Source organism: Dermacentor variabilis, unplaced genomic scaffold, assembly GCF_050947875.1.
Source record: "Dermacentor variabilis isolate Ectoservices unplaced genomic scaffold, ASM5094787v1 scaffold_13, whole genome shotgun sequence".
NCBI lineage: Eukaryota > Metazoa > Arthropoda > Arachnida > Ixodida > Ixodidae > Dermacentor > Dermacentor variabilis.
The window spans coordinates 18,577,808-18,604,157 of NW_027460291.1; the positions used below are offsets into that span (position 1 = coordinate 18,577,808).

A 26,350-nucleotide genomic window follows, 5' to 3' on the forward strand; every position below is an offset into this window, starting at 1 on the left:
GATGGTTAGTCAAAGTAACCACTTATAAGTATCTACAAGTTCACATAACTGTTAACCTTTCATGGCAAAATCATGTTAACTATATTATTAATCATGCTAATTGCACGTTAGGTTGTTTATGCCGCAACTTTTCAAGGGCATCGTTGTCTCATAAATTAACATTACATAAAATACCCATAAGATGTAAGCTTGAATATGCATGTGCTTTGTAGGATCCTAGTCAATAATTTCTTAACTAGAATCAATGCAAAACAGTAGTGGACATTTCATTTGGTCAAATTATTCCCGCTTTTCCAGAGTATCATTGATGAAACTCACTTGGTAGCTTCCCAACCTCTCTTTAGGCAGGAAAATTTTGCATTTATCAATGTTCCACAAGATTTTTTCATAATGCATACCTGAAAAATGAACTCAGTGAACCAACTTATCTGTCATGTTTTACTAACCACTGCCGAAAGTTGACGTCTCTTTTCGTCTCATTCATTAGCATTCTAATTAATTCATCCCGAAGACAGCCAAAGAATGGAATCGCCTGCCCACCTCCGTCACCACCCTCAATGCCTCAACATTTAAATCTGCTGTTGAAGCTTATTTTATGTACTAACCGCTTACGAAATGTACTTTTTTATTTCACCACTCCCTTCTGTAATGCCTTTGGGCATTGAAGGTATTGAAATGAATGAATAAATAAATTAGAAAAAAATGGTGGGACAGTGGAAAAAACATTAAACTTGCCCCTAAAGCTTACAGGAGCTATAAGCACAACTACACAGGTTCAGAAGATATACAAAAGATCATCTCAAGCACCAAATCAAATGCCCATATTGTGCACACACATGCTCAATAGCAATGTTACCACTGTTGCATGGAAGAGGGACTTCCTAACATTTCTGAAGCCGTTCACTATCACAGATAAGTATTCCTCTCTACTATGTAATGTCGCACACAGTGTCCCCTAGGGCAGTAGTGTATTACATCTGTTGTTATGTCTATGATCACACTTTCCACCAGCGACTGTTCTGTCACAAAAAATTTTGCACAGCTGATGATCATGTTGCTACTTAACAAGATTTAGATCGAACTACCTGGTGGTGCCTATCAAAACAAATGTCATTAATAGAGAGAAATGAAAATTAACCCTTTCAGGGTCGGGCATTTCTGCCCACTATATACCGAAAGTCTTTCCAGCTGTCCAATTTAATAAAGTCTAATTTCTGTTGAAGTAACATGTTAGCCAACTTTAAATTCGAATTGCATTTATTGAGATACGTACTACATTGCTGAACATTTTGCAAATTTACCTGACCTTAATATTTAAAGAAAACTATTCATAATCAAACTTTTTCATGCCACCTGTCACATACAAGCAGATGCCAACAGGAACATTTAGCTTTACCATCTCTTGTCTTGACCAGCACAAGTAAGTGGTTTTCATGATCACAAATTATCTCGGGAAAGGCAGGGAGTGCGCAGAAACTCGAGCATGGCAAGATGCACCAGAACAAGACATCTCAGGCACAGGGTCAATGAGCTGAAAGAAATCACACTCAGCTTACACATACTCACTCCACCAGAATCCTGTTTCCATATATGGATATTTAGGCATTCATTTTTATGTCAAACTTATTGTCAACCATCATAACAAAAATTAAGACTGCAAAAGCTTTGTATAGGTGTGGCTATTGTATTCTTTTATTACTCGTAACAGACGTTACCAAACATTTGTTGGTCCACCACTGCGCCCAACATATTCAGTCACAAGGCCAGGATTATATTCCAATCATTCTTCCTTTTTACACTACATCAGCAGCCCAAGTTCCCTCCATTATCACCAGGATTGCCCAGTTATGAGTGGGGGATGACAAGAAATAAATAGAATTGAGTGAAAGGCCCATTCGACACCATTATAAATATTTACAACTCTGAATCAACTGGAAAAGAATGATCATATGTTTCGTCATACTTTCCTTCTGAATATTTTTGCGATTCTGCAGCTGCCAGCCAATGTAGTAGCACCTGGCTCATTGTCTTAAATCTGTCTTAAACCAGTGCATAATGATTTATTTTATTTGTGGATATTCATTCATTGATTACTTGTACTTGTTTCTTTCGTCTCATTTGCATTTTCTTGCGCCCTCTTGGCAAAGCCTATTTGTATAAGTAAATAAACAAATAAATTTAGAGCAGTCTGGCTTATCAATTTTTTACTCAACAGATGCCTTTGAAAGAGCAGGAACAGTTTTGTAGTGCTATACAAATGCTTCAAAGGTAAGCCAGCATATGCACCTATTAAACCTAGCTCACTTGGGAGAAACAATCATCAAAACTGTTGAGAGACCCAAGTACCACATGGAGTTCGTGTGATTCTTCCTCTGCCACTGCCGAGTGTACCTCAACCTGATTAATCCACTCAATAGGTTTCTCACTTGGTAAACTACTTATCATATGACATGTTTTCCGGCTGCTAGGTCCCATGTAAACAAGCAAAGGCACAAATGGAGACCAGCAGCTGCCCGGAGCAGCAGCTTCACCACAATACCTGCCTGCCCGTCTCACATGAAAACCCTGGTGCACACTAAGTTTCTTACTCTGGTGCCAGCAAATGTCCTGGCTCATCACACACTGCATTCTCAGTTGTGATAAGAATCTTCACTTATCTGTTTCACTGCGGCACATGGGCCGTAGTGGCAAGCGTACTGCATGCTTTTAATAGTCGATAACGAAAATGTGCTGCCATTCCCCAGTGCAGGCATGGCAAAGGGAGCTTCAAGTATTGCTCTGGCGGCATCGTAGGCATTGTATTCTGGTGATGTCCACCAGCTCGATGTCGTTTATATTTCCTGTCGCAGTCTTAAAACACTACACAATAGGAAAACGACAATGTGCAACTCAGGTCGGATTGGCCATACCAGCTTGACATGTGTCTGCGTCTCGTGCTGCAGCAATTTGCGCTGAGCGGGCACGTCAACTTTCCGCCCCCCGCTAAAAGAAGCTGCAGTCCCAGGCCAAATACAAGGAATGCAAACGTAAGCTTGCCAAAGTCGTAAAAACAACAATGCACATCTCGGTCTGATCAAGCCCCACCAGCTTGCCTCCTGTCCGCGTCTCGTGCTGCAATGATTCAAGCAATGTTTGGCATTATGTAGATGTCAACTACAGTTGAGTTGGTCAATTTTATTAGATACTTCCGATCGTACGTTTTCTCGGTTAGTACATTTATTTACTTATCTCAGTTGCTATGTATGAACGAGGTTAACCTGTGCAAAGTTCCAGTTGGAAATCTAGTTCCTAGCTTACAACAAGAGCTTGTATGACACTCCCACAGTACATTGTTGATTTTCCCCTAATTGATGCCATTATGATTACCATTAGGATAAGGCGCGCTGACCAGTCAAGTTTAAACTATCTAGCGAGGACCAATTTCAGGATTGAAATAAAGAGAGTTTCGGCTCATAGAAACATGACGGCACCAGCCAAGACCTTTAATCGGGATCAAAATAACCAAAAAATAAAAATTTACTGCACTGTTTTTGGCATCGCTTTTTTCGGCTGCACTTATTTAAAAATGATGCCAGCAGTTTTTACAATAAAGTAAGATGTGGAGCCTTATTCCAAGAGCTGATGATAACAGCAGCAATGCAGAACTGTTGGCGGAAGATGTCGTGCAAGTCCACCTCATAAAGGCTGCGTGCATAGCAGGGAAGCCACATGAAAGGAAGTCTGTTAGAAGATCCAGCTCCGATAACCAACGGCCATGGACAGTTGGGAGAGTATGCTGTTCGAAGGTGTTCTTTATGTTGCTGTAAGTTGCTGTCGATGAAGAACAAGAACAGCTATTGTTTAACAATGGCAGACGAATCTGTATCGGTGACAGTACCTTGTCTCGTCTGAGGTATTGCCTGCCTACATGGCAGCCCCTTGAAGAAGGCCAAAAGATAAGCTGTGCACAGAAGCACTACACACCTTGCAGCATCAGTGGCCAAGCAACAAAGCGTGGCCGCTCTTCTTTAAAGTGCTGCTGCAGGTTAGTTGCGCAGAACACTGTCTTTGCATGCAGTTTAGTATTATTTGGCTGCAAATTGTGTGCCAAACCAGGCACAATATTGTGGTATGTCTAATCAACATCACTATCAGTCAAGTAATGAACCATTTACTAAATGTACATGCAAAACAACCGGTTAGAAAACAACTAATGGTACCAATTACCGCACATAAACATTGTTAAATACAGCTCACAGTGGTGCGATTGGTCCAAGCCACTTTGGAGCACCTCTTGGCGCAGCTTAATCGTCACTTTAGAGCAGTTGCCAGGTACACTGAAACCTCATTAAACCGCAGTTGGCTGGAACTCGGGAAAAGTATGTACTAAACGGTAGTATTGTTTAACCAAAATAGCATGACATCGCCCACTTACCCGTCAAAAACGCAACTTCTCTAAGTGCGATGAAAGGGGAAAAAAACATGCAGTATTTATTCACTTTGCATGTGAGAAGTGTTATTTTTGTTTGATGCCGCCGTGGCCTAACAGTGACGACCGCAGCCTCAAACTTACTGAAAGCTGAGAGCCAGCTTTTCAGCCAGCCCCCTCTTCTCGACAAGCACTCGCATAGCAGATTCCTCATTGGCGTTGCATATTCTCTGTGCACGGGCGCAGTAGCGCTGCAGATGTCATGGGGCGCCTTTTTCATTGCGGGGTTCTGTTCTCATCACAATGATTGCGTTCATGAGGCTGACGTAACGTGCAGCTTCTGCCACTGTCGGGCTTGAATCGCCCGTGCTGTTGCTTTCTGTGTCATCCTCATCACTGTCGCTAGGCGACACTTCGGCAACAACGACGAAAAGTCGAACCTCGTAGCCGACATCTCTTTGCGGTTGCAGCAGTGCTGCCGAGGAACTGCTTAGGCCACACACCGCAGTCAACAGTAGATCCCTGTCGCGTGCCAGCGCCGACTTCTTCGTGTCATGTTCGATAGCACGAACAATGTCTAATTTTTCTTCTATGCTGAGCACCCGGCGTCTTTTTTAACCAAGCTTCGGCATGACGCAAGCGACGTGAGTCTTTGTTCGCATGACGCCTTAACGCTTTCTGGCACAGCGCCGAAATGATGTTGATGTCAATGTGGCTTCATGCACAAACGCACAGGGTGCTTGGAGGCCGTTTATCTGATCCATGGTTCCGATCTCTGAGGCTTGTTGTTCTGCCGCGCGACCCGGTGGAGACGACGCACCGCCGTGTTTGCGCGACGAAAAGTGGAAACACTACGTGTTAACCGATACGTATGCAAAAAGCTGGTATGGCTTATGCGGATACAAAACACATTATGTTCAATGGCTGCTGAGTCGGGGATTCGACATTACTACCTTTAAAACGAAACTACTGTTTAAACGGGTACGGTTTAACGAGGTTTTACTGTACATATTTCTGCCCATAAGTATTTAAGCCTAAACAGTGTAGGATTGCCATATTCTTCAACGAGAATCTCCATATATGCACAGACGCATGAATATAGTTGCTTAAAATATCACACATGATAAATTTCACTGCTTTTTTCCTGTGCCTTGCTTTCCTTCAAATTTATGACCCCCATATCTCCTCACATATAAACATTTTCCCAGCATATTTTCTATATATAAGCCTGCAAACAGGTTCTTTTTCATGCTTTAGTTGTGGTGTCCAAAACAAGCAGCTGAATCAGGAGGTTCGGCACTGGAAGCACACACTCCATAAATGCTTAGGCATCCTCTTTCCTATGGGAAAGAACTCTCCTGATGATGTTTACGCTTTCAGTACAACAGGGTGTCTACCAAGTTGACATTTTCGAATTCCCTGAGTTTTCCAGGCTTTCCCCGAGTGCCTTTTCAAAATTTCCTGAGTGACACAAAACTTTGTTTTATGCCAAGACGGGCTGACACCATGTCGCCTGATGCTGTCACTCTCTAGTAAACATGTTAAAAACAAAAAAAATGACTTAATGCAGTTTGAATAGTAAGGAGCAGTGTTTATTTTATTCAAAAAGAAAACAGAAGGGAGGGCGTAGTAAAATGGACAGCGAATAAAATATCTTGGGAAAATAAATGGTAAAGCCCATTGGGAATCGAGTCAAACATTTTCAAGTACGAATAAAAAGAGGTGCATACAGAAGTAAATATTTTCGACTGAGTTATTTCTACCAAGTGATAGCAAGCTCATCGATATGAGGCCCGAACTTTGTCACAAGTGAGATCCTCTCTCAGCAGCTGGATAGTCAACCTCACCTGTCCTGACGTATTCTCAGCCTGTGCACAATGCCTCAATGTTGCATTTCACCACTTTAAAGAGATTATTTTGGTTTAAATGAGGGACACCTGCATCTTGGCATCAGCCAACACTTTGTTAAACACTCAAGCTCCTTCAAAGAAGCGGCGGCACACTTCCTTCCTCATTCATCCCTCAATGCGTGGTCCTTTCTATTCTCACCCTCCTTCCACTGTGCGTTCGCCCCACGGACCATGTGAAGCATCCTCCTGGACAGTTTTAAAGTCAACACCAGATTTTTCGGACTCCCTAGGGGCCGCAAAAACGTCAGAAAAATTGGGCAATAAAAAAAATTATGCATGCCTTTTACAGCCCCCAAGGGGCTCAAATCGCCACAGGCACGTCCGAAAAAAGTTCATAAGAACTGCCAGTACACTTATTAGGCATATCAGTGCTCGTAATGTGACAGGAGACTGCATGTGCATGTGTGTAAAAGAAATACATACTGTGTCCAGTGACAATTGTCCCGTCCCATGCATGTGAAGCATCCTCCTGGACAGTTTTAAAGTCAAAACCAGATTTTTCGAACTCCCTAGGGGCCGCAAAAACGTCAGAAAAATCGGGCAATAAAAAAAAAAATATGCATGCCTTTTACAGCCCCCAAGGGGCTCAAATCGCCACAGGCACGTCCGAAAAAAGTTCATAAGAACTGCCAGTACACTTATTAGGCATATCGGTGCCTCGTAATGTGACAGGAGACTGCATGTGCATGTGTGTATAAGAAATAGACACTGTGTCCAGTGACAATTGTCCTGTCCCATGCTTAAGCATCACCGCAATACTTTTCGTATGCTTCACTGCATCACATTTCTGTATCGAGGCGAAGCTGACTTTCAAGAAACGACATTATGCAACGCGTCGTGCTTTCCAAGTTTCGAAGCCAATCGCGAGGATTACAAAGGCGGAGTCGGTGCCATTGCTGAGAATAGCAAATTATTTCAATGAAAACCATAGCACCGAATGGTAAGAAGCTTCAATTTGACCTTCGAAGCAGCCAGGCCTAGCGTTGCCGCGGTGTTGACTATGGCTGCCAGCGGATCTGTGTGCGAGAGCACCGGTTCCAAGGTGGTGAGATAAAATGGCAGCGGCGGTGGCTATCACGGTGGTCATGGCAAAAAGTGGTGGCAAAGCGTTATGGCAAAAAGGATTCTTGCATCCGAAATTTCATACGTTTCCATACATTGACTCTATGGGGTACGAGGTGGTGCCGCGAAGCCATCCGAATTATAGAGCATGTCTCAAAAATCGGGTGCCTGGAAAATCTGTCGACTGTACACTTGCAACTTCTCCAGCGGACAACACGGCATCAAAGACGATTCGTTACGATCCCTCTCTCTTACTCAAAGCCAGCATTAGCGAGACTTTCGTTCACTTTCAATAAAATTACAGCAAATTTGCCCTGATAAAAGCACAAATTCCCCGAGCTTTCCCTGAGTATTTCCAGACTATTCAAAAGCCCTGAGAATTCCCGGTTTTCCCGGTTTTGCTGTCTGGTAGACACCCTGTACAAGTTAGATGATGTAGTTGTGTGGGAAGGTCTAACGACTGTGCTCATCCGTCAGTTTATGGACAGAATCCGTAAGACTCATGGTTTCTTCTGGTTCATGAACTGCAAGGCCAAATAACTGTTGGGGCATTCGTGCGTAAAGCCCACTCTATGGACTATGAAGGTAGCAGTAGTGGAAGGCTGGCTCCATATTAATTTTGACAGGTACAGTGGAATCTAGATGATGCGATCACGGCTAATACGAATTTCTGGATGACACGAATTTTTCTGTGGTCTCGGCCGAGCCCTATTACTTTGCAACATGCTAGAAAATGGTTGGTACGAATTAATTTTCGACCCGTGTAGGTTGATAAAAAAATTACCGAAGACACTTTGGAAATTCTAAAGTGTGCTTGGTGAAAGCCAGACGCTGCTGCCGTCTGCGCTCATTTTGACTCGCTTTGGTGTTCGGCGATATCATCTGTCGCTGCTGCCGCTTTCGTTCTGCTTCCCCGCCTTTGGTACCCGGCGATCTAATCAGTCTCTGTTGGCGTTTCCATTCTGCCTCCCTTGCTTTCGTATCTGGTGACATGTTCAGTCGTTGCATGCGCATTCGCTCCTTGTTCTGGCGTTTGGTGTTGGGGGAGAATCCGGCGTCCGCTGCCGCTTCCCTGAGCCGCTTGGCGCGCAATCACTGGGCCGCTTCGGAGCCATGCGTCACACCCACTCGACTGCAACGAGATGTCTGACGAAAGAGGAGTGGAGCGGCAGTGTAGCTGTCACGGCCGATGCGCGTGCGCGCGCGCTCGTTCTACCGCTATTGTGTGACGTCATGGTTGCTATGCGCAGCTGCGCCCCCCACCGGCGTGCCGGTTGCTAAGGAAGGGAGGAGGTTGTGCCACTGCGCGGAGGAGAGGCCACAGTGGCATGATTCCAGTGCATGGACGGACACGACTGCGAGCAAGAGCCCCACCAACGGCCGCAAAAGAGAATGGGGCGCAGTCACGCAACTTCTCCCTTTGTCTTTTGGTGCTGAGGTGCGGACACGGCGCCGGACAGCGCGGAGGCTGCGACTGGGCGCGAAGAGTTTGAAGCGGTGGCGCTTTTGTTGCTTTTGTGCTTTTCCTCCTTTTCCGCGTGCCATCAGACAGAGTAGCTGCTGTGCTTTGGGCGGTGTTCTTTGTGCTAGACGTGGGCGACGGCGAAGGACCACCACCGGCGGCTGAAACGCTGCGCGCGCTCGAAGTTCTGAGGCATGCTATGGCCGCAAATGAAATCAGTGACGACACATGCACACGTTTTTATGGATTTGAACAAAGTCTGCTAATTGACCTGACAAAGAAAAAGAAGCAGAAGGAAATCAGATACTTTTTCTTCAAGAAATAAATGCTTTTTACGTACGTGTGCCTGAGTGAGTTCACCTCTGGCTCTTTAATTTAGCTAGCTTTAATTCTTTCGATGATACGAATTTCGGCTAATAGGAATATTTTTCGCAACCCCGTGAGATTCGTATCATCGAGATTTTACTGTACGCACTTAATCGAAGTACACAAGTGTTTTTGTGTTCTTCACCCGCTGGGACCTGGTTGGCACATCCGTGCTTGCGTAATGAGACCTTTTCAATGGCAGAATTCCGTGGGCACTAGTATACCACTGCAGCAGGTGGAATTCTTGATCAACATTTCCACCTCCTGCTTAATATTTAAACTATATTGAGCATTACCTTGAACACACATATGCTGTGGAAAAAAAAAAAACTCTTTGTTCAAGTACTTACACCTCACTGCTTACTCTAGAAATAACACAATTGGAAGTCCAGTTAAACAACTTACAAAACCTGCAATTGTATTGACTATGCAGTCTTCTTTTCTTCTCTAACATTTAAAAACTTATTTTTCATCAACTTGGTAAAGTGATCTTGAAGTACAGATTGCTTTAATTTTACAAAAAATTCACACTTCCCTTATGCATATTCATAACATGCACAAGATGCAAAACTGATACAGTAAAGGAACAATTCAGACCCTCTCTATTCTCCTATCCCTTGTGGCCAGGGGCCTAGCCAGGGGGGGTGGCTTACATCGGAACATGTTACGAGACAAGCCAAATCAACACACTATCAGACAAGTTGACAAAGCACACAGCAAGGTCCGATGAGACGAAGCATTGCGGGGTAGATAATTTGTGCCATCATGTCGCATAAAAAAGTACCAGCATTTTTTTTTTTACCTATGCCAAAGCATCCATGTCAAGATAGTAAAGCCAGCCAAGGTAACTACATTCTTATTTTTTTCTGCTTTGACTTTTATTTGCTCGGACACATTGAGCCTCTTCAAATTTTTGTTCTCTTTACCCTACCGGCGAGCTGCCAGAGTGCATATGTTCTCCTTGTGTTGCCCCGACCACCGCGTGGCGCACTTTGGTGTGCATTCGGTTCGTTATGGCCAAGTGAATTTTCGCCTGGCAGTTTTGGACGCCTTCTGGCTAGCAGACGAGAAAAATAAACAAAGGTCGCTCACCGCCATCACTGTGAAGACTCGACGGATTGCATCGCGTTCGCTTGAGCGCAACCTCTCCGGAAAATCTTGTCCCGCCGGTGTAGGGTACCGAGCACTATGCGTATGGTTCTCGGTGAACCAAGCGTCTCACGTTTTCTTCGATATTCATTCGGTAGCCATATTAGGTGCCCGAAGTAGGCATTGGATTGTGGCCAACATACTCTCCTTTGCGTTTTTCTTTTCATTTCGGTGCCCACGCCCCACAAATGAAAAAAAATATATGTTGTTGCGGCACAGCGAATTGTCACATGGCGACAGTTTGTTACTTCTTCTTTTGCGGAAAGTAATCTACCACGGCACGTTTCAGTTGCCGGATACTATTATTATATTATTGCGATAGCAATTATATGAACACTCCAGACGTATTCCAGCTGTCGCTGTCGCCATCATGTTTCGTATGAAGTCTAAGGGCGATAACGTCGTGACTGCGGGCCGCATGCTGTATGTGCGAGTGAAAGAGAAGGGGCTGGGGGTGGAATGGGTGAGCCGACAATGGTGACTTAGTCTTGTGTGCGCAAAGGACAAAAGCGGGGAGCAAGCGTGTCGCGTGCGATACATCGGGGGGGAGTGGATGGAATGGGGGTGGGATCTAGGATTCTGTGAATCTGTGATTGCACAACATGTTTATTTGCCTTGTCTGACGCATTATATATGGTGACTTTTTCTTAGATACGTAGATTTATTGGAGACTTATACGTATACTTAAATATCTTGTTGCGAGGTTTTGTGTATACTTGCAGTGAACTTTGTTCGCACCGACACTTTTTTGCCCCTTGTCAAGCTGTATGTATCTTCGCATTTGTATATTCTATTGTATCTTCGCATTTTTAATGTACGAGGGCGAATCAAATGAAAGTGAGCCTACCCACCCCGCGCAATAATGGTTCGGTTTATTATCTGCGAGGCATGCGTGTAGAAGAGAGGGACGTCTCATTCACAAAAGTGACACGCAGATGTGAGGATAAAGGTTCTTTAATGCTCTCATACACTGGGTTGAGCATCGTTGCGTGACATAATGGCCCTCCAAAAGTTGAACAGCGTGTTGCCGTGCAGTTTTTGACAGCTGAAGGTATTTCCCAAAAAGAAATTAGTCGCCGTATGGATGCCGTATACGTTGAACATTGCATTTCATTGACTACTGTGAAGTGTTGGAGCAAACAATTTAAAGAAGGACGTGAAAGTTGCAGAGACGATCCAAGACCGGGCCAAAGCCATCATGCAATAACCCCCAACAAAATTGCAATGGTTGATGAGCTGATCAGACAAGAACAGAGGATAAGCATAGATGAACTTGCAGAGCGTGCGAACATCAATCATGGTTCAGTTCACGCCATAATTCATTAACATCTCGGTTATCGGCTCATGTGTGCGCAATGGATGCCCAAGATTTTGAACCAGTGCCAGAAGACGGAGAAGTTTCGAACTGCCTTGACTCATCTGATCTGGTATCATAATGAGGGTGACGACAACTTGTCTGCAATTGTGATAGGGGACGAACCGTGGTGCCCCTACTACGAGCCTGACACACGACGGCAAAGCTTACAGTGGAAACATTTTAATTTACCACGCCCAAAGAAAGCAAAGGCCGTCATTACTGCCGGAAAGGTGTTGTTGACTTTTTTTTTCTATCGTCAGGAGCCATTACTGATATAGTTTGCTAAATCTTGAGAGACTATCAATTGTTTCCAATATGGTGAAACGCCGGAACGGCTGTGTGTCGCAATCAAGAACAAACATTGTGGAAAATTGAGTAATGTAGTCATCTTGCTCCATGACAATGCCCGTCCACACCTCACTGATGTGGTTAATACAAAACTGGTAAAGTTCAAGTGGGAAATGCTGCAACATCCGCTATGCAGCTCAGACCTGCCACCTTGCGACTTCCACATTTTGGGACAACCGAAAAAACAGCTCAAGGGAACCAGATTCGTGTAGGACGATGAAGTGAAAGAGTCAGCTACAGACTTTTTGAAGCTGCAACCCAAGAAGTTCTATGAGACGGGAATCACCCGAATCGTTAGTCAATGCGACAAATGTCTAAATGCTCATAGAGACTACTTTTAAATAAAGTACCCCGTTTGTCATATATTCGCATTGGCTCACTTTCATTTGACTGACCCGCATATATTTTGCAGAATGGCTTTATATACGTGCTCTCTGTTGGGACAACAATTTCGGTGCAATTACTCGCGATACACAACCGGTGACAGCTGCTCCTGCGTAATACATCGGAACAAATGACAGCGTCATTGAGATTTTTCGCTGGCAGTTGCATATGTACAAGAATGTAAACACGGTTCTTGAATAACAAAGATATATGATAAAGAATTACATTAACATATTTGTCCTCAACTTGTTCATTTCATGGCAGTTACATTTTTCATATCAACAGCATGCACTGCTTTGCTAGTTTAGAACCGATATAGTTCTAAAGTTTGTGTGAAGTATTCTTTATATATTAAATAGACAAAAAACATGGAAGCATTGATATCAGTCGGGCAAAATTTTTGGCACATACAAGCATATTCTTTTACAAAAAAATACATATTTTACTTGTTTTGACAGTGCATAGTGTTCAAGAATTTGTTTGCAGCATCTTTGGCAATGGCAATGCAATTATTATTCATGTTTTTGATCCCTCGACACATTGTTTGAGAGGAAGCTTTAGCTTTTTCTGAGATAACCCCAGGATCGCTTTGAATGAAATTTGTTGCATTTAGGAGAGAAAGTTAAATTCTAGTGCCTGTTGGAAGCGGAGTTTAGATTTAGGGCCTGAATTTTGTGTAAAATATTTCTAAAACTTTGAAAGGTCGAAAAAAAAATATAAGCACAATGTTTACAATCTAATAGCTCTGCATCAAGAACAGACATTGCGGTTCTGTAAACAGCATCTATTATAACAGTCAAAGCGGACAAATTTGGTATGTCAATTTGTATCTTATGTGAACTGGTTACATTGCGTACAAAGGCTCTGCAAAAGCCGTATTTTCATAATGCTAAATTTTTTTGAGATTCGTGTGTAACATATCAATTTTGTCCGCTGTAGATGTACTATTAGATGCAACTCATAGAATTATAATATCACATTTCATTGCCGAGTTACAGAGGTTACAGAGTTTCGTTTTCTGAAAATGTGAAATTTTGGCAAATTTTCAATAAACAGTTGACAACTTAAATGAAAAATTTGAAGCCAGCAGTCAATAGAATTGAAGTTTTTCTTTAAAATGCAACAAAGCTCTTCAAATATGGCGCAGCGGTTGCCGAGAAAAAGGAATTGCCCTTCTACATGTATTTAGATCGCAGCACCCGAGCTAAAGCTTCCTCTTAAGGAGGAGGCCGAGCTGCAACGTGACCCCCCCCCTACCGAACAAAATTTCTGGCTATGCCAGTGCCCGTGGCATAAAAATTTGTTGATCTGGATGTATATTTGGTTCTGTACTTGTTTATCAATACAGTCGAAACCCACATTAACGAAATCCCACAACTACGAAATTCTTGCAATGGAATATTTTCTTATGCCTGGCAAACGCCTACAGGATTCAGTGCATTTCGTATCTCTTGACAATGAAATTTCGCCTTTTACCTATTTACCCACATTTTACCTATTTGCACAAGACTAGCAGGCTCCAAAATGTGCTCAACCGCAATTGCTTTGTGCTAAAATTATGTAAAATACCACCACATTACACTTGCACGGGCACCGCCATTTTTGTTTATAAAAACAACCAATCGCCGGTAGCGATCGCGCCGGAAACACGTCATGTCTGCCATCTTGTTTGTTGATCGCTCGTTTGAAGCAGCAGCATGTTGCTACAGACATACGACGATGGTTCCTACAAACTTAGTACGCCTCGGCGAGAAAAATGCAGTGAAAACAAGGAAATCCACATCCCACCGACGTGGAATTGTTTATGGCGCCTGAGATAGCGGTCACAGCATGGAGCGCCATGCATCAGGCCGTGATTGAGTAATCGTCAGTGAAGACGAATCCAGGACTACCTTCGAGTATATTGGTTACAACCCCCTTCGCGCTCGGCACTGGACGCATCGGTGCCTGAGGGTGACAGCATGCGCTGGAGGAATTCCACTGCATGCGTGAAGCGTCCGGTACCAAGTTATGCAGAATCTCGCAAAAGTGATCGCATCTCTGAAAGCCATTGACCGAGAATACTGCTCCCTGGCAGTGCTGCCACTGCTGATCGACGCATGCGCTGCACTTTGTGCTGTCGGCAGTGTGGTTCTATATCCTCGAGCAGAGCTTGCCCAAGAAGGCCGACGGAATTTCGACAGCATAATTGCGTTCTGCGACGCATTACCTATTTGTGCTGTCTCATTTCGCAACAATGAATCCTCGCAAAAGTGAATTTTTTTTCGTTGCCCACCGATTCCGTAATTGCGAGGTTCAACTGTATTTCAACTTCAAAGACAAAAAGTGTTAAGAAAGCATTAGGCAAACATAAAAATGCCTTCAATCGGCACTGGCATTCCAATCTACTGCTTCCTTCAGGAAGAGCAAACTACACCGCACATTCCCATTCCTATGCACCAGTGTTCCATACCAAGGTACCACATTTTTATTATTCAACAAAATTTATCCTCGAAATTACACATCAGCTACTGTATTTACACGATTGTAAGTCAACCTATTTTTTTTTTTTAATTTGGAAATATGACGTGGGGGGGTCGACTGACAATCAAAACCAAAACTGGCACCGCCAAAAAAGCGGGACCAACGGGAGCTACAACGTAGTTACAATTTTATGTTTGCCCTACCCATAGCTTTTCGCTATCCTGCGTGTTTGTTCGCTTTTCGGAAGGGTTTTTCAACATTTTCGAGTTTTACAGTGCACACAGCACTTATGGGGGGGAGGGGGGAGTGTCGATAGTTGGTGGAAGTGCCGCTGTTCCATTCGCAGCGGCACCCTCAGAACGGCAGCGCTTGCAGGTAGTATCGGTAGTTCATGGAAGAGCAGACACCGCTCACGTGTTTCTCTTTCCCTGTAGCTCTTAGCTTTTCTTTCTCCATCCTCTTTGTTTGACCAAAGGCATAGGTTTGACGCGTTCGACTTGACTGCCGGCTACGTGCTACTTCCATGCTTCCTCAGTCGTGATGAGTGCTCCCACTAATCATTTGGCACTCGTTCACAGCAGCGTTCAATAGGGCTGCCATCCTTTAATGCCGAAGAAACAAATCATTGTGCAGCAGGCCTCAAGTTTGATGTTTCTGAATGGGAGGTGCAAGACTGGCGACTGCAGCGAAGCGAAATTTTCACCTGTGACAGCAAGTGAGGAATTTCCCACGTGCCGAAGTCCAGAGGCTTTCCGGAGCCATAGGCCAAGCTTGCGTCGTACGTCGCTGAAATGAGTTATTTTTCTCTGCCAATGAAGTGCGACAAGGTCATGAAACAAGCCCGGATCTTCGCCTTTTAAGGACCTGCTCCGCTGTGAGCACGAGTGGCTGGTGGCAGAAGACCGCAAACTTACGCCAACCGTACCTCTCAAACGAGCCTCCCTGACGGCTGCGTGTGGTTGGGTACATTCGGCGTGTGCTGCTGTTCCACAAAATGTCGTGGTGCGGTCGTTTGCCAAATGTGGAATTTCGCTGGACGACAACGCGCTGTGGGACGATGGCAGCACTAGTGAAGGTGAGTAGTCCAGTGACCATGTCAGCTACTAATAAATTTTCGTTAGCGAATGCGCCCTCGGGTATGCTCTTCTTTTTTTTTCCTGTCGCACGCGATATCAGGGAGTAGACTTAATTCGAGTCTACTTACAATCGTGTAAATACGGTAGTTTTCATGCACAAAATTCATAAGCATTAAGGTTCACGTTAATTTTTCAGATATTGAATATTCAGCTTTTGTTTTTCTTCATCGAATTTGACATTCGCTTTGAAAGCTACCCGTCCATATTTGTGCAACCCTAATCGAAGCTTGTAGTTGAACAAAATGTCCGAAAATGTGACCACTTCTGTTCCCAGCACATGCCTGCTCCAATGTCACCGCTGTCACAACAAGCAGCCCAGTTTCGATGCGGTGTTCCTTGCTTACTTAAAAATTCTGCATTTTCATACAAACTGAACAATATTGTGCATGACAGGAGGTGTAGAGAAATCTACAATGATCACTTCCAGTATGAAGAGATGTCACTAGAATTGTCCTTGAAATAAGAAAAGGAAAAGAATTAGATGGCTAAGCAAACCACATAGGTAATATGCGCTGCAATCACTACAGTTCCACACCCTGCTTGCCTGCATGATCTGCCTAGACCTGCTTGTCATGTCTCCATTTATGGCACCAGTCATGTAACCACTGGTATGATGCTGGAAGTACACACCCACAAAAACTTCGATTATGCAGTAGACTTCTATTAATTTGATTGCAGTCAATTGTTTGTTTTTTTTTCAGTTAATACCTTACTGACCGAAGGTCCTGGCCAGCACCCATGCACTTCTATGGGCACAAACTTTCGTTAGTTCGATCCTAAGATTGGCCTTTGCTGGATAATTCAAACTTGACCAGTCAGTGCCTGACCCCTATGGTGACCCTGATAGTGACCCCTTTTACTGGCAGAGTCTGTCTAGGCAGAGCTCGGGGCACAGTGAATGCGTCAAATACATGTCTTCACCCAACGAAAACACCTATTTTCAGCCTGCCCTAGGAAAATTTTCAAGCAATAATGGTAACTCACGATGTCTGATTACAGTATTCAACCAATTCTAATGCATGCCTTTCTTGCCAGGAAAACTGGTGCGAAAATTGCCTGCCTGCGCAGTGCAATCAAATACGAAAACTGCATTTGTATACTTTACCACACAACATAGCTGTATTGCAAAAAGCTGATTTTAGGGAACCGCCTGCTTGGGTGCGGGTTAGATTTCGAGTTTGCTTAGGAGATTTAATGTCATATATACGTTAGTTTTTTACTTTGGACAGACCTAAGGCAGGCATGCATTTTATTCCGGGGCCATGTTAGAATTGGGTATATACTGCGAAATGAATCAGCAGTGTGTTTTAGAGATTTTTCTGTATCTTGTTTAATTCAACCCACCGGACAAATAGATCAATTTTGTCAGTCAAATTAACAGAAGTCGACTGTATTTCTTTTTCCACTGGAAACTGTGTCCTCTCCCTCTATGGCTGCATTCTACTTCTCAGACTCACCTCATGAGGCACCTGGTGAACTCGTTGTCATACCTCTTCAGTTTCTCATCAATGTACTCGAGCACAATTCGGATGACACGCACTATGGTCAGGATGAGGGAACCAAATGCAACTGATCCCAGGTGGTACCTGAGAGGAAAGTTGACAGCAGTCACCACTGGCACCAATTAAAGTCACCTTCAAAAATTATCACAATTTCTTCAATTCAGTGTTGCTATAACCATCAACAGCTACGTGCGACTGACCAAGAGTAAAGGTCAATGTCTGCAACTAGCACACAAAAATGGGCTCCATATTTAATCTTCTGCATTTTGTTTCAAAGTGCTTCCCACGGGGAATTTATACAAGAAAGTTTCCTTCGGATGGTTGATCCGGGACATATAAAGCCCAGACATGGCCTATATTATTGTCTATGTAGAACAGTCGCACATCCCCTTGGAAAATTCCATGCAAAAGTATAGCTCTTTTGTACGTATGTGTGCATCTAAGTGGCCTTCCCTGGCACATTCAGTATATTGAACACTGCACCCCTGCAAATGCGCATCTGCTAATAGTCACAATCACATCTTGCAACCACAAAGTAGCATCAGTACGTACCAGATAGAAAAAGTGAGCAAGGTCTCAGTTTTCCTCACTGCAAATACGAATAGCTCGTGCAAACTGCAGCGTTATTGGAAAGTGCAAAGTGGACAATGGATAGCCATGGTGCTTCAAGAATGCAAAAGGCCCCCCAGTGCGATACGCGTTCCAGAGTAATGTTAATGTGGATGACGCAATATTTTCACCGAGTGTGTCCAGGAATGCGACGCTGAACTGGAAATCTCTGGCCACTGAGTATCTTCTTGCAGACCAGGAGATCCCAAACTGGGTTCCGTGAACAGCATCTTGAACAGGCAAAACAAATCTGACTCCTCCTTCCTTTTCAACGAATTTTAAAGCGAATAGCTTTCGTTGCCTCTTTCACCTGTTTTCAGGGTTGGTCGGCAGTTGGTGGTTGATGGTCAGTGGCCGGACTTGCGATAAAGTGCCGATGCAAAGGGCTGTTGTGCCATGCTACGAGCACCACATGGCGACCACGAGGCGATGGGAGCTGACTTACTGCCTGCAGCACGTGGCTACCATGAGGCGACGAAAGCACCCATGTCTCCACGGCAAATCAGGAATTCGACACGGGAGGCGACTTTTCCAAGGGGCGCCAAGCCATCTCCGCGGTGCCCAGTCATCACCACGACGAATCAGGAATTCGACGCCCGCGAGGCCATCATCCTGTCCCGCCTGGTTCCGGCCGACGAGGGGTGGCCGAAAGGATTTAAGGGTAGACCGGCCCATTGTAAAGAGAGAGAGTCGCTTGCAGCCACCCAGTCGGTCTGAGGCGCTCCTACTGCTACCTGAACGCTATCATCCACTATCTGTAAATATTGTATATAGCTTTTCGATTCTTCTTTGTCTACGGAACGAGTCCGTCTTTCATCCTCCACCCCGAAGTCACAACAGGGCGTGTGCACAACAGAGTTACAAGGCGCATTCTCTGCCGAATGCTAAGTTTATAGCTGTCTGAGCTTGAGCCAATGCAGCAGTGGAGTGCTCAACAACAAAAACATTCGTTTGCTTGCTTGTTTTTACATTACAGTTTTGGTTTAAACTAACCGCACATCACATCCATACTTCTGTAGTCTTCGTGAAAAGACCATTGTGACAGCGGCGCACAAGACTCATCACTGTGGCAATTCACGGGCCTGCGCACAGTACTGAATGCATTTCATTTGTGGGTGATCTAGCATGCGAGCAGGAAGAGATGTTCTGTACAAGCCAAGAACCATTTTTGCACTTAGCAACATCAATATGGTTGACTCATTGGCTACATCCGTATGACGATTGGCAATTTAACTGCAACGGAAAAGCGGGGCACCTTCACATGCGAGTCAAGCTACAGGTACACTGATGGCGACATTGTGCACATCCATATAAGCCAGTTTGCTTCCGCGCTGCATCTGTTCCCAGAATAACACACCCAACAAGCACTTGGTCACTCACGAGGCCCACCATGGTATGAAGTGGAATAGTGACGCGTGCTTTTAGGGTTCGTGTTGCTATTATTATATTGGACACCATTATTGCAACATTTGTATGCAAAAAATAAAATAAGTAGACTTCTGTGCATCACACATCATCTTGGAGAAACGTATTGGTAAGTTCACACCTGTCACAATCTTGGGAAACACTTCCAAGGTGTACGCCGTTTTCAGATAAGCTACAGAAAGGAATATTTTACGTAAGCCCTCATTATAACAAAACTGTTTTACTCGAACGTGGCGTGCTTTTTAAACAGGATTACTCGAAGCATACAGATGGCCTGCTCTGCTTAGAGCAAACCAACAAGGAGCGGATGCGCGCACTCACGACGACGCTCAGTGCCTTTCATGCAAAGCGATTCTGTCTGTACTGATCTGCCCTCTTGATGGCCAATGTGGTGCCTGCGCCCCCTTTGGCTCCATGCCCGCGCATTATCAAGGGCGAGCAGAGCTGTGAAAGTAGTGCGCAACGAAACAGACAAATGTTACTCCGCACAGCTTTCTGCGTGCCCGACATGCATTGTGCCATCAAAGATCACTTGGGTGACCTAGGTTCCCAAACCAAAATGCACTACTTCCTCTGTACTTGCGTATGCGCATGCATTACCCACTGCAGACTGTGTGAACGTGTGTGGCTTGTGAATTGCTTCTACAAGCATGCCTTGCGTGTGCTTTTGTGGTGTACAATTGAAAATGGCACCACCAGTTCCCAGGAAAAAGTGTCTGACCTTAGAGCAAAAAGTTCTTTCGATACATGTGGCGGAAAAGGGAAACTGACAGAAATTTGAAATCGCAAGGCAATTCAGTGTACCACATTCAACTTTGTCAAATGTACTGAAGAACAAGGAAAACGTATTGGAAGGCTTCGAGAAGAGTTCCTCAGCCATACGAAAGCGCAACCGTGATGCCAAATATCCCGAAGTGGAAGGTGTTCTTCTCGAGTGGCTGAAAAACATCAGAAATCTGAACCTCCTCATGAATGGACCTGCACTGACCACAAAAACCAGAGCCCTACAAATGGGTGAGCAAGATTTTAAATGCAGCAATGACTGGCTTGAATGTTTAAAGAGACGGCACGGCGTGTCCTTAAAATTGATTCTCAGTGAAAGTGCAGCCGTGGACCATGACACCGTGGAGCGATGGCACAAGCATTGGCTGAGCACCCTACTACAGCTATACTAAGAGAAAGACTTTACCAGTGAAATCTCGATACAACAAACTTCAGGGGACCGCAGCAAACTGTTCGTTATTCTGAAAGATTGTTATAGTGAAAGCCCCAAAATGAACCATTTCACCCATCAAAAAAAAGTTTATCATTTGTCACCGTATAAGCTACCCCCAAGAACGTCACTGTTGGCTTCCATCCCGCACTGTTGGTATTTTCTATAGATTCTGCCGCCACGTACCACTGCAGTATTGTACACAGATAGGTGCACGCAAGTGAGATGCTCATGCCTAGAAAACCACTGACAACCACTGAAAACCACTTCCGTTGTGTGCCCTCTCTAGAAAGGGACTTGCATTGGGGGCCGAGTCTGGGCGCAACAGTGGTTCATATCTTTGTGCGTGCTGCTCTCACCACTCAGTTTGCATAGAAGTGATACAAAGCACGAAAGTCACTTCGATTGCCACTGCTGCTGCACTTCCTCATGCCAACATTTTGACAGGGAGTGTCCGCGGTCATCGAGTGGGATTTGTGCATGTTTGCCTGTGTGCACTGACACGATGCTTGTTAATTTAGATAGTAAGCAGATTTTTGCACGGTTATATTGCCAACAAAACTACTATCCTTACTTTGTATAGCCATCTACGCATTTGCTATCGCAATCGATGCTTAGCCTTTTGGGCGAAATTGCAACATTTTTATTTATTAATTAGGATTACCTACAACGCCAAGAAAGCGTTATTGTAGGAAGGTTACATTTCTTGCAAAATTGAAAGAAAGCAGCAAACCAGGGTGCCTAACAAGTTGACATTTCCAAATTCCCAGAGTATTCCAGGTTTTCCTTGAGTGCCTTTGCGAAATTCCCCGAGTAATGCAGAACTATGTTTTATGTCAAGACGGGCTGAAACCATATTGCCTGATGCTGTCACTCTCTAGCAACCATATGACACAAATTAAAAAAAAAAAAACGACTTAATCCAATTTGAATACTAAGGAGTAGTGTTTATGTTACTCAAAAAGAGAATAGAAGGGAGGGGTTAGTAAAATGCACAGCAAATAAGGTGTCCTCGAAAAAATATTGCAAATCTAGCTGGCCATTCTCAAATACGAATAAAAAGGAGATGCATACAGAAGCAAATATTTTCGAATATGAGCTATTTCTATCAACTGATAGCAAGCTCAGTGGTATGAGGCCCCAACTTTGTCACAATTTACATTCTTTCTCAGCAACTCGTAAATCAACGTCAACTGTCCCGACTTACTCTCAGCCCGTGAACAACACCTCAGTGTGTTTCACTGCGTTAAAGAGTTTATTTTGGTTTGGATGAAGGACACCTGCATCTCGGCACCAGCGAACAGTGTTTTTTGAGCTCAAGCTTCTTCAGAACGGCGGCAGCGTATTTCCTTTCCCATTCATTCCTCAATGTGTAGGTCCTTTCTGTTCTAGTCCTCATTCCGCCGTTCGTTTGCCCCATGGACCATTTGAAGCATCTTCTTGGTCAGTTGTACAGTCAATGTCCGATTTTTCTAACTGCCTAGGGGCAGCGAAAACGTGCGAAAAATCGGCCAGTTGGAAAAAGTGAATGCATGTCTTTTAGTGCCCTTAAGGGCTCAAACCACCACAGGCATATTCAAAAAGCTCTGAAGGCCTGTCGGTACACGTATTAGGTGTATCGGTGCTCGTACTGTGACAGGAGATACCAGGTGCATGCATGTATAATGAAGGAATACATGCTGTGTCCCATGGCAATAGCCCCTTCACACGCTTGTTATGCTTCACTGCAATACTTTTGCATATGCTTCACCAAGTAACATTTCTATACAGACGCGAAGCTGACTTTTGGAAAGCGGCTTTACGCAACGCACCATGCTTTCCAAGCTAAGTCAATCGCGAGGACCACAAAGGCAGAGTCAGTGCCATTGCTGACAGCAGCGAATTCTTTCAATGAAAACACTGCACCCAACGGCAAGAAGCTTAATAGCGAACGTCGAAGCAGCTAGGTCTAGCGTTGCCGCAGTGGTGGCTACGGCTGCCAGCGGAGCTGCGTGCGAGAACGCTGGTTCAAGGCGGCGAGGTAATCAAAACGGCAGCGGTGGTGATTTTGATTAATGCCGTTTCGGACCTGCAGTCATGGCAAAAAGTCTGGAAAATCGGACGGCGAAGGGTTCTTGCATCCGAAATTTCAGACGTTCTGATACATTGACTCCATGGGGTACGTGGTAGTGCCGCGAAACCATCCAAATTATCGGGCATCCAGAAAGTCTGTTGTTGACTGTACACTGGCAACTCCTCCAGCCGACGACAGGGCGTCAAAGATGATTCATTACGATTCCTGTCTGTTACTCGAACCAGCATTACCACGACTTTCGACCTTTTCAATAAAATTACAGCTAATTTTCCCTGATAGAGGCACAAAATCTGAGTTTCCCCGAGTTTTTCCAGACTTCTCAAAATCCCTGAGAATTCCCGGTTTTCCCGGTTGGTAGATACCCTGCAAACAAGCATTTATTACATAAGAAATAGCCAATATTAGAAACGACTAACATTGCCGCAGAAGGCATTCTTTTTTCCTCTGCTGCCATCTTGGATTTTCCCACACATCCTCTCCAGCGTCCGCTTTCTGCGCTTTGTCATCTGCTAGCCTACTGTTCCAGCTGCCAAAAGGATACACGGAAATCTAAGAATCCCCAAATTTTGAAATATTGGTTCATAGTACTGAGGCATTGTTAACATGACAAAGAAAGTGAATAATGATCGTTATTCAGAACTTCGTAGTACTGAGATATTTTTACTTTTAAGCTACAGTTGAATCTTGTTAATTCGAACATGCTTAATTCGATCTTCCGGTTTATTCAAACTGCCGCCGTGTTCCCATCAAATTTATATGTGTTCCAATGGGCGAAAAGCCCATTTGCGCATTCACCGCGCTTTCACAATTTGCGCATTCAAATTACCGGGCGTTTGGTGGAGTCTGATCAATGCTGGTGAGAGGCTGCGCCACCTCTGACCAGCATTGCTTTGACCCCAGAAAGGCTTAGGAGAGACCACTCAACGCCGCGCGCAAAAAAACGTGGTAGAAATTTGACCCTCTCTCAAACGGCAAGGTTGTCGTTTCTGCGTCGCGCCATAATGCCCCGGCCACACTGGTGGCAAAACGTGCACCGCAGAAAGGATCGGTCCTGGGCCGATTTTTCGTGGCTCCCTGCGAGCGGAGGAGACCAATAAGAGTGGCCCCTACAGTGACATATGCACAGGAAACTGGTATCATGCGCATTCGCCCGAACACTGTATTCGTACTCGCATCTGGCTCAGTCAGAGTGCCTGCTTCGCACTATCGTCTGCTTGCGTCGGCTCTCGCTCGCGCTTATTTTGGTTGGCTTGGTTGGTCTCATTCGCACTTGTTTCTTTACAAGGACGTGTCTAAACCGAGATGCTTCGACGGAAATGTCGTTGGAGACAGTACAATGTATTCGATTCTGTACGACAAGACAGACGCCGAATATAAGGACGCGAAGGCAACACCCAGTACCTCATTCTCCTAGTCTTTTGAATGTGGCAACACCGCAACAGAAGAGAGCATGCCAACATGATTATGATCAGTGGCAACGACTACGTCATCCTGATAAGACACCACACACGTTAATAATGCAGGAAAAAGAACGTAAACACAGTGCTAATCTGTCAGCAGATGAAGGAAAACACATGTGAGCATGCAGAGGAAAGCAGCAGTGGAGGCCCAGTCTGGCCTCGGCAACTCCAAGGCTTCGGTGGCAGCAGGTGGTAGTAGTGTCTCTGTATATACTCCCGCAGGGAGCGGGAGCATATACAGGGACACCAGGTGGCAGAGGTAATTAGCGCCATCCAGTAAGCTGGCGGGAAAGCGAATCTCCTTGCCTACCGCCCCTCCTCGCCAACTACGCTCCCCTCGCCCTCCCTATCCAACACCCTCATAACTCCCTCACCTTCGACAGTCCCTGCGGCTTCTTTCGCGATATTTCACTACGCCCACCGTTCGCGCATCATGCTATGGTGCATGAATACTTCATGAGCAAGCCATTTTATTTCGAACAAATTTTCAGGCCCCTTCGAGTTCGAATTATCGAGATTTGACCCTATAATAAGTCAGCGGTGGATTTCTGAAAAATTTGTTCATCTGAAAACGTCCTTAATGCGGTGTTCATAGTAATGACGTTTCACTGTACAACTTATATGAGGCTGCACTCTTCTACAAATTGTTGTCAAAGTGCACGTGCATTACACCAGGCAGATCCTGATCAGAAGTTCCACTGTGAACAATGTGGAGCGATTTTCTGCTAATGATACGTGTTGACTGTAGTAAACTGATCTTATATCGCCCTACAATGCCACATTTTTTACACGCAATGCACAGAACGTTTCTATTTACTGAAAAAAAAAATGCAAACTGTCATTCAACAGGAGACTCGGCAACAGTCTCTATTTCGCCACTTTCTTGGAGCATTTTGTGTGCGTTTCGCCTGCGTTGCGTCTACTCAATATTGTAGCACATATTGGTTATTACCACATTCTCTGTGAATCTCTCACTGGTTTAAAAATGTGTATTCCTGTACAATGAATTAAGGTAAAGTAGCAAGTTAATGTGTACTGTACGTCACCAATTGTATGAATACGTCACCATTTCCTTTTCTTTTTTTTATTCACTGTTAAATGCAAGCAGTTAATGAGCTCAAGCAAGCGAGGCCACTGTAAGTAACAATGCATTAGTAGGACCATGAGACTGCTTTAGATTAGAATATTTTACTGCCCTTGAATGGTTATGCGCACGACAGCGATGCGACAAATTTGTAAATACTTGAGAAACTAAAATAAAAAAGTTGCTCGATTTCAGCTAATAGTGGCCATTATCTTGTTTCAAGCTAACAATACCAGAATGAGGAACATAAGGAAATTATAGCAGACACCTTTCAACTCGGTGTTATGGCGTCCTGCATCTGGAGACTGCCGTGTCACACGATTCTCACATAATATCCCATTTTAGCTTTCATTTTGTAGCAGCTAATCACAAATTTAATTCACCCCAATGGCATCAGAACCACATAGAGTCAAACATCAATATATCGAATTATTGCGTATATGGAACACTTTCTATATCACTTGGAAAATCGCATGCATTTTTTTATTTCAAACGAGGTCGGATGTAGAATGGATATATTGAACTCCACCACACCAAACCACGTGCACTCTGTTGGCAGGCGCTTTCTCGCAACACCCTCAAAGATAGCATTGGTGCGATGGGTGTTCCCGACTGCTGCACACTACAGCTGCGCACATCAATTGCGCCAATGGCGTCACTTGAATGGCGTATGTGCGTGGCAGCTTGGCTAGTTCGACAACGTCAATGACGTATTGCATTTGCTGCACTGACTCCTCCTCGATTCCACGCTATGCGCCTGCCTCGCCAGGAATGGCGCTGTGCTTGCACAAAGACGCGCGACAGCGCATGTTCACTGGGCTCACTCATAGATGCCACTTAATACTTTGTTACTGACAGTGTTTCAAAATGCTTCAATTGATGGAGATGGAGATCACGGCGGAAGCAGCGGCCAAACCAAACGGATACGTTGCCGAGGT

The 26,350-nt window shown here is 44.5% G+C and overlaps 1 protein-coding gene across 6 annotated transcripts in view; it reads right to left on the reverse strand.

Annotated features, from left to right (window-relative positions):
* Positions 1–26,350, reverse strand: part of Ctl2 (Choline transporter-like 2) — a 494,927-nt gene that overhangs the window by 71,479 nt on the left and 397,098 nt on the right. For all 6 annotated transcript variants that reach the window (XM_075677602.1, XM_075677595.1, XM_075677596.1 and 3 more), the window contains one exon: positions 17,503–17,631. In XM_075677602.1, the coding sequence (XP_075533717.1) occupies positions 17,503–17,631 (129 nt within the window). The remainder of the gene's footprint in view (positions 1–17,502; positions 17,632–26,350) is intronic.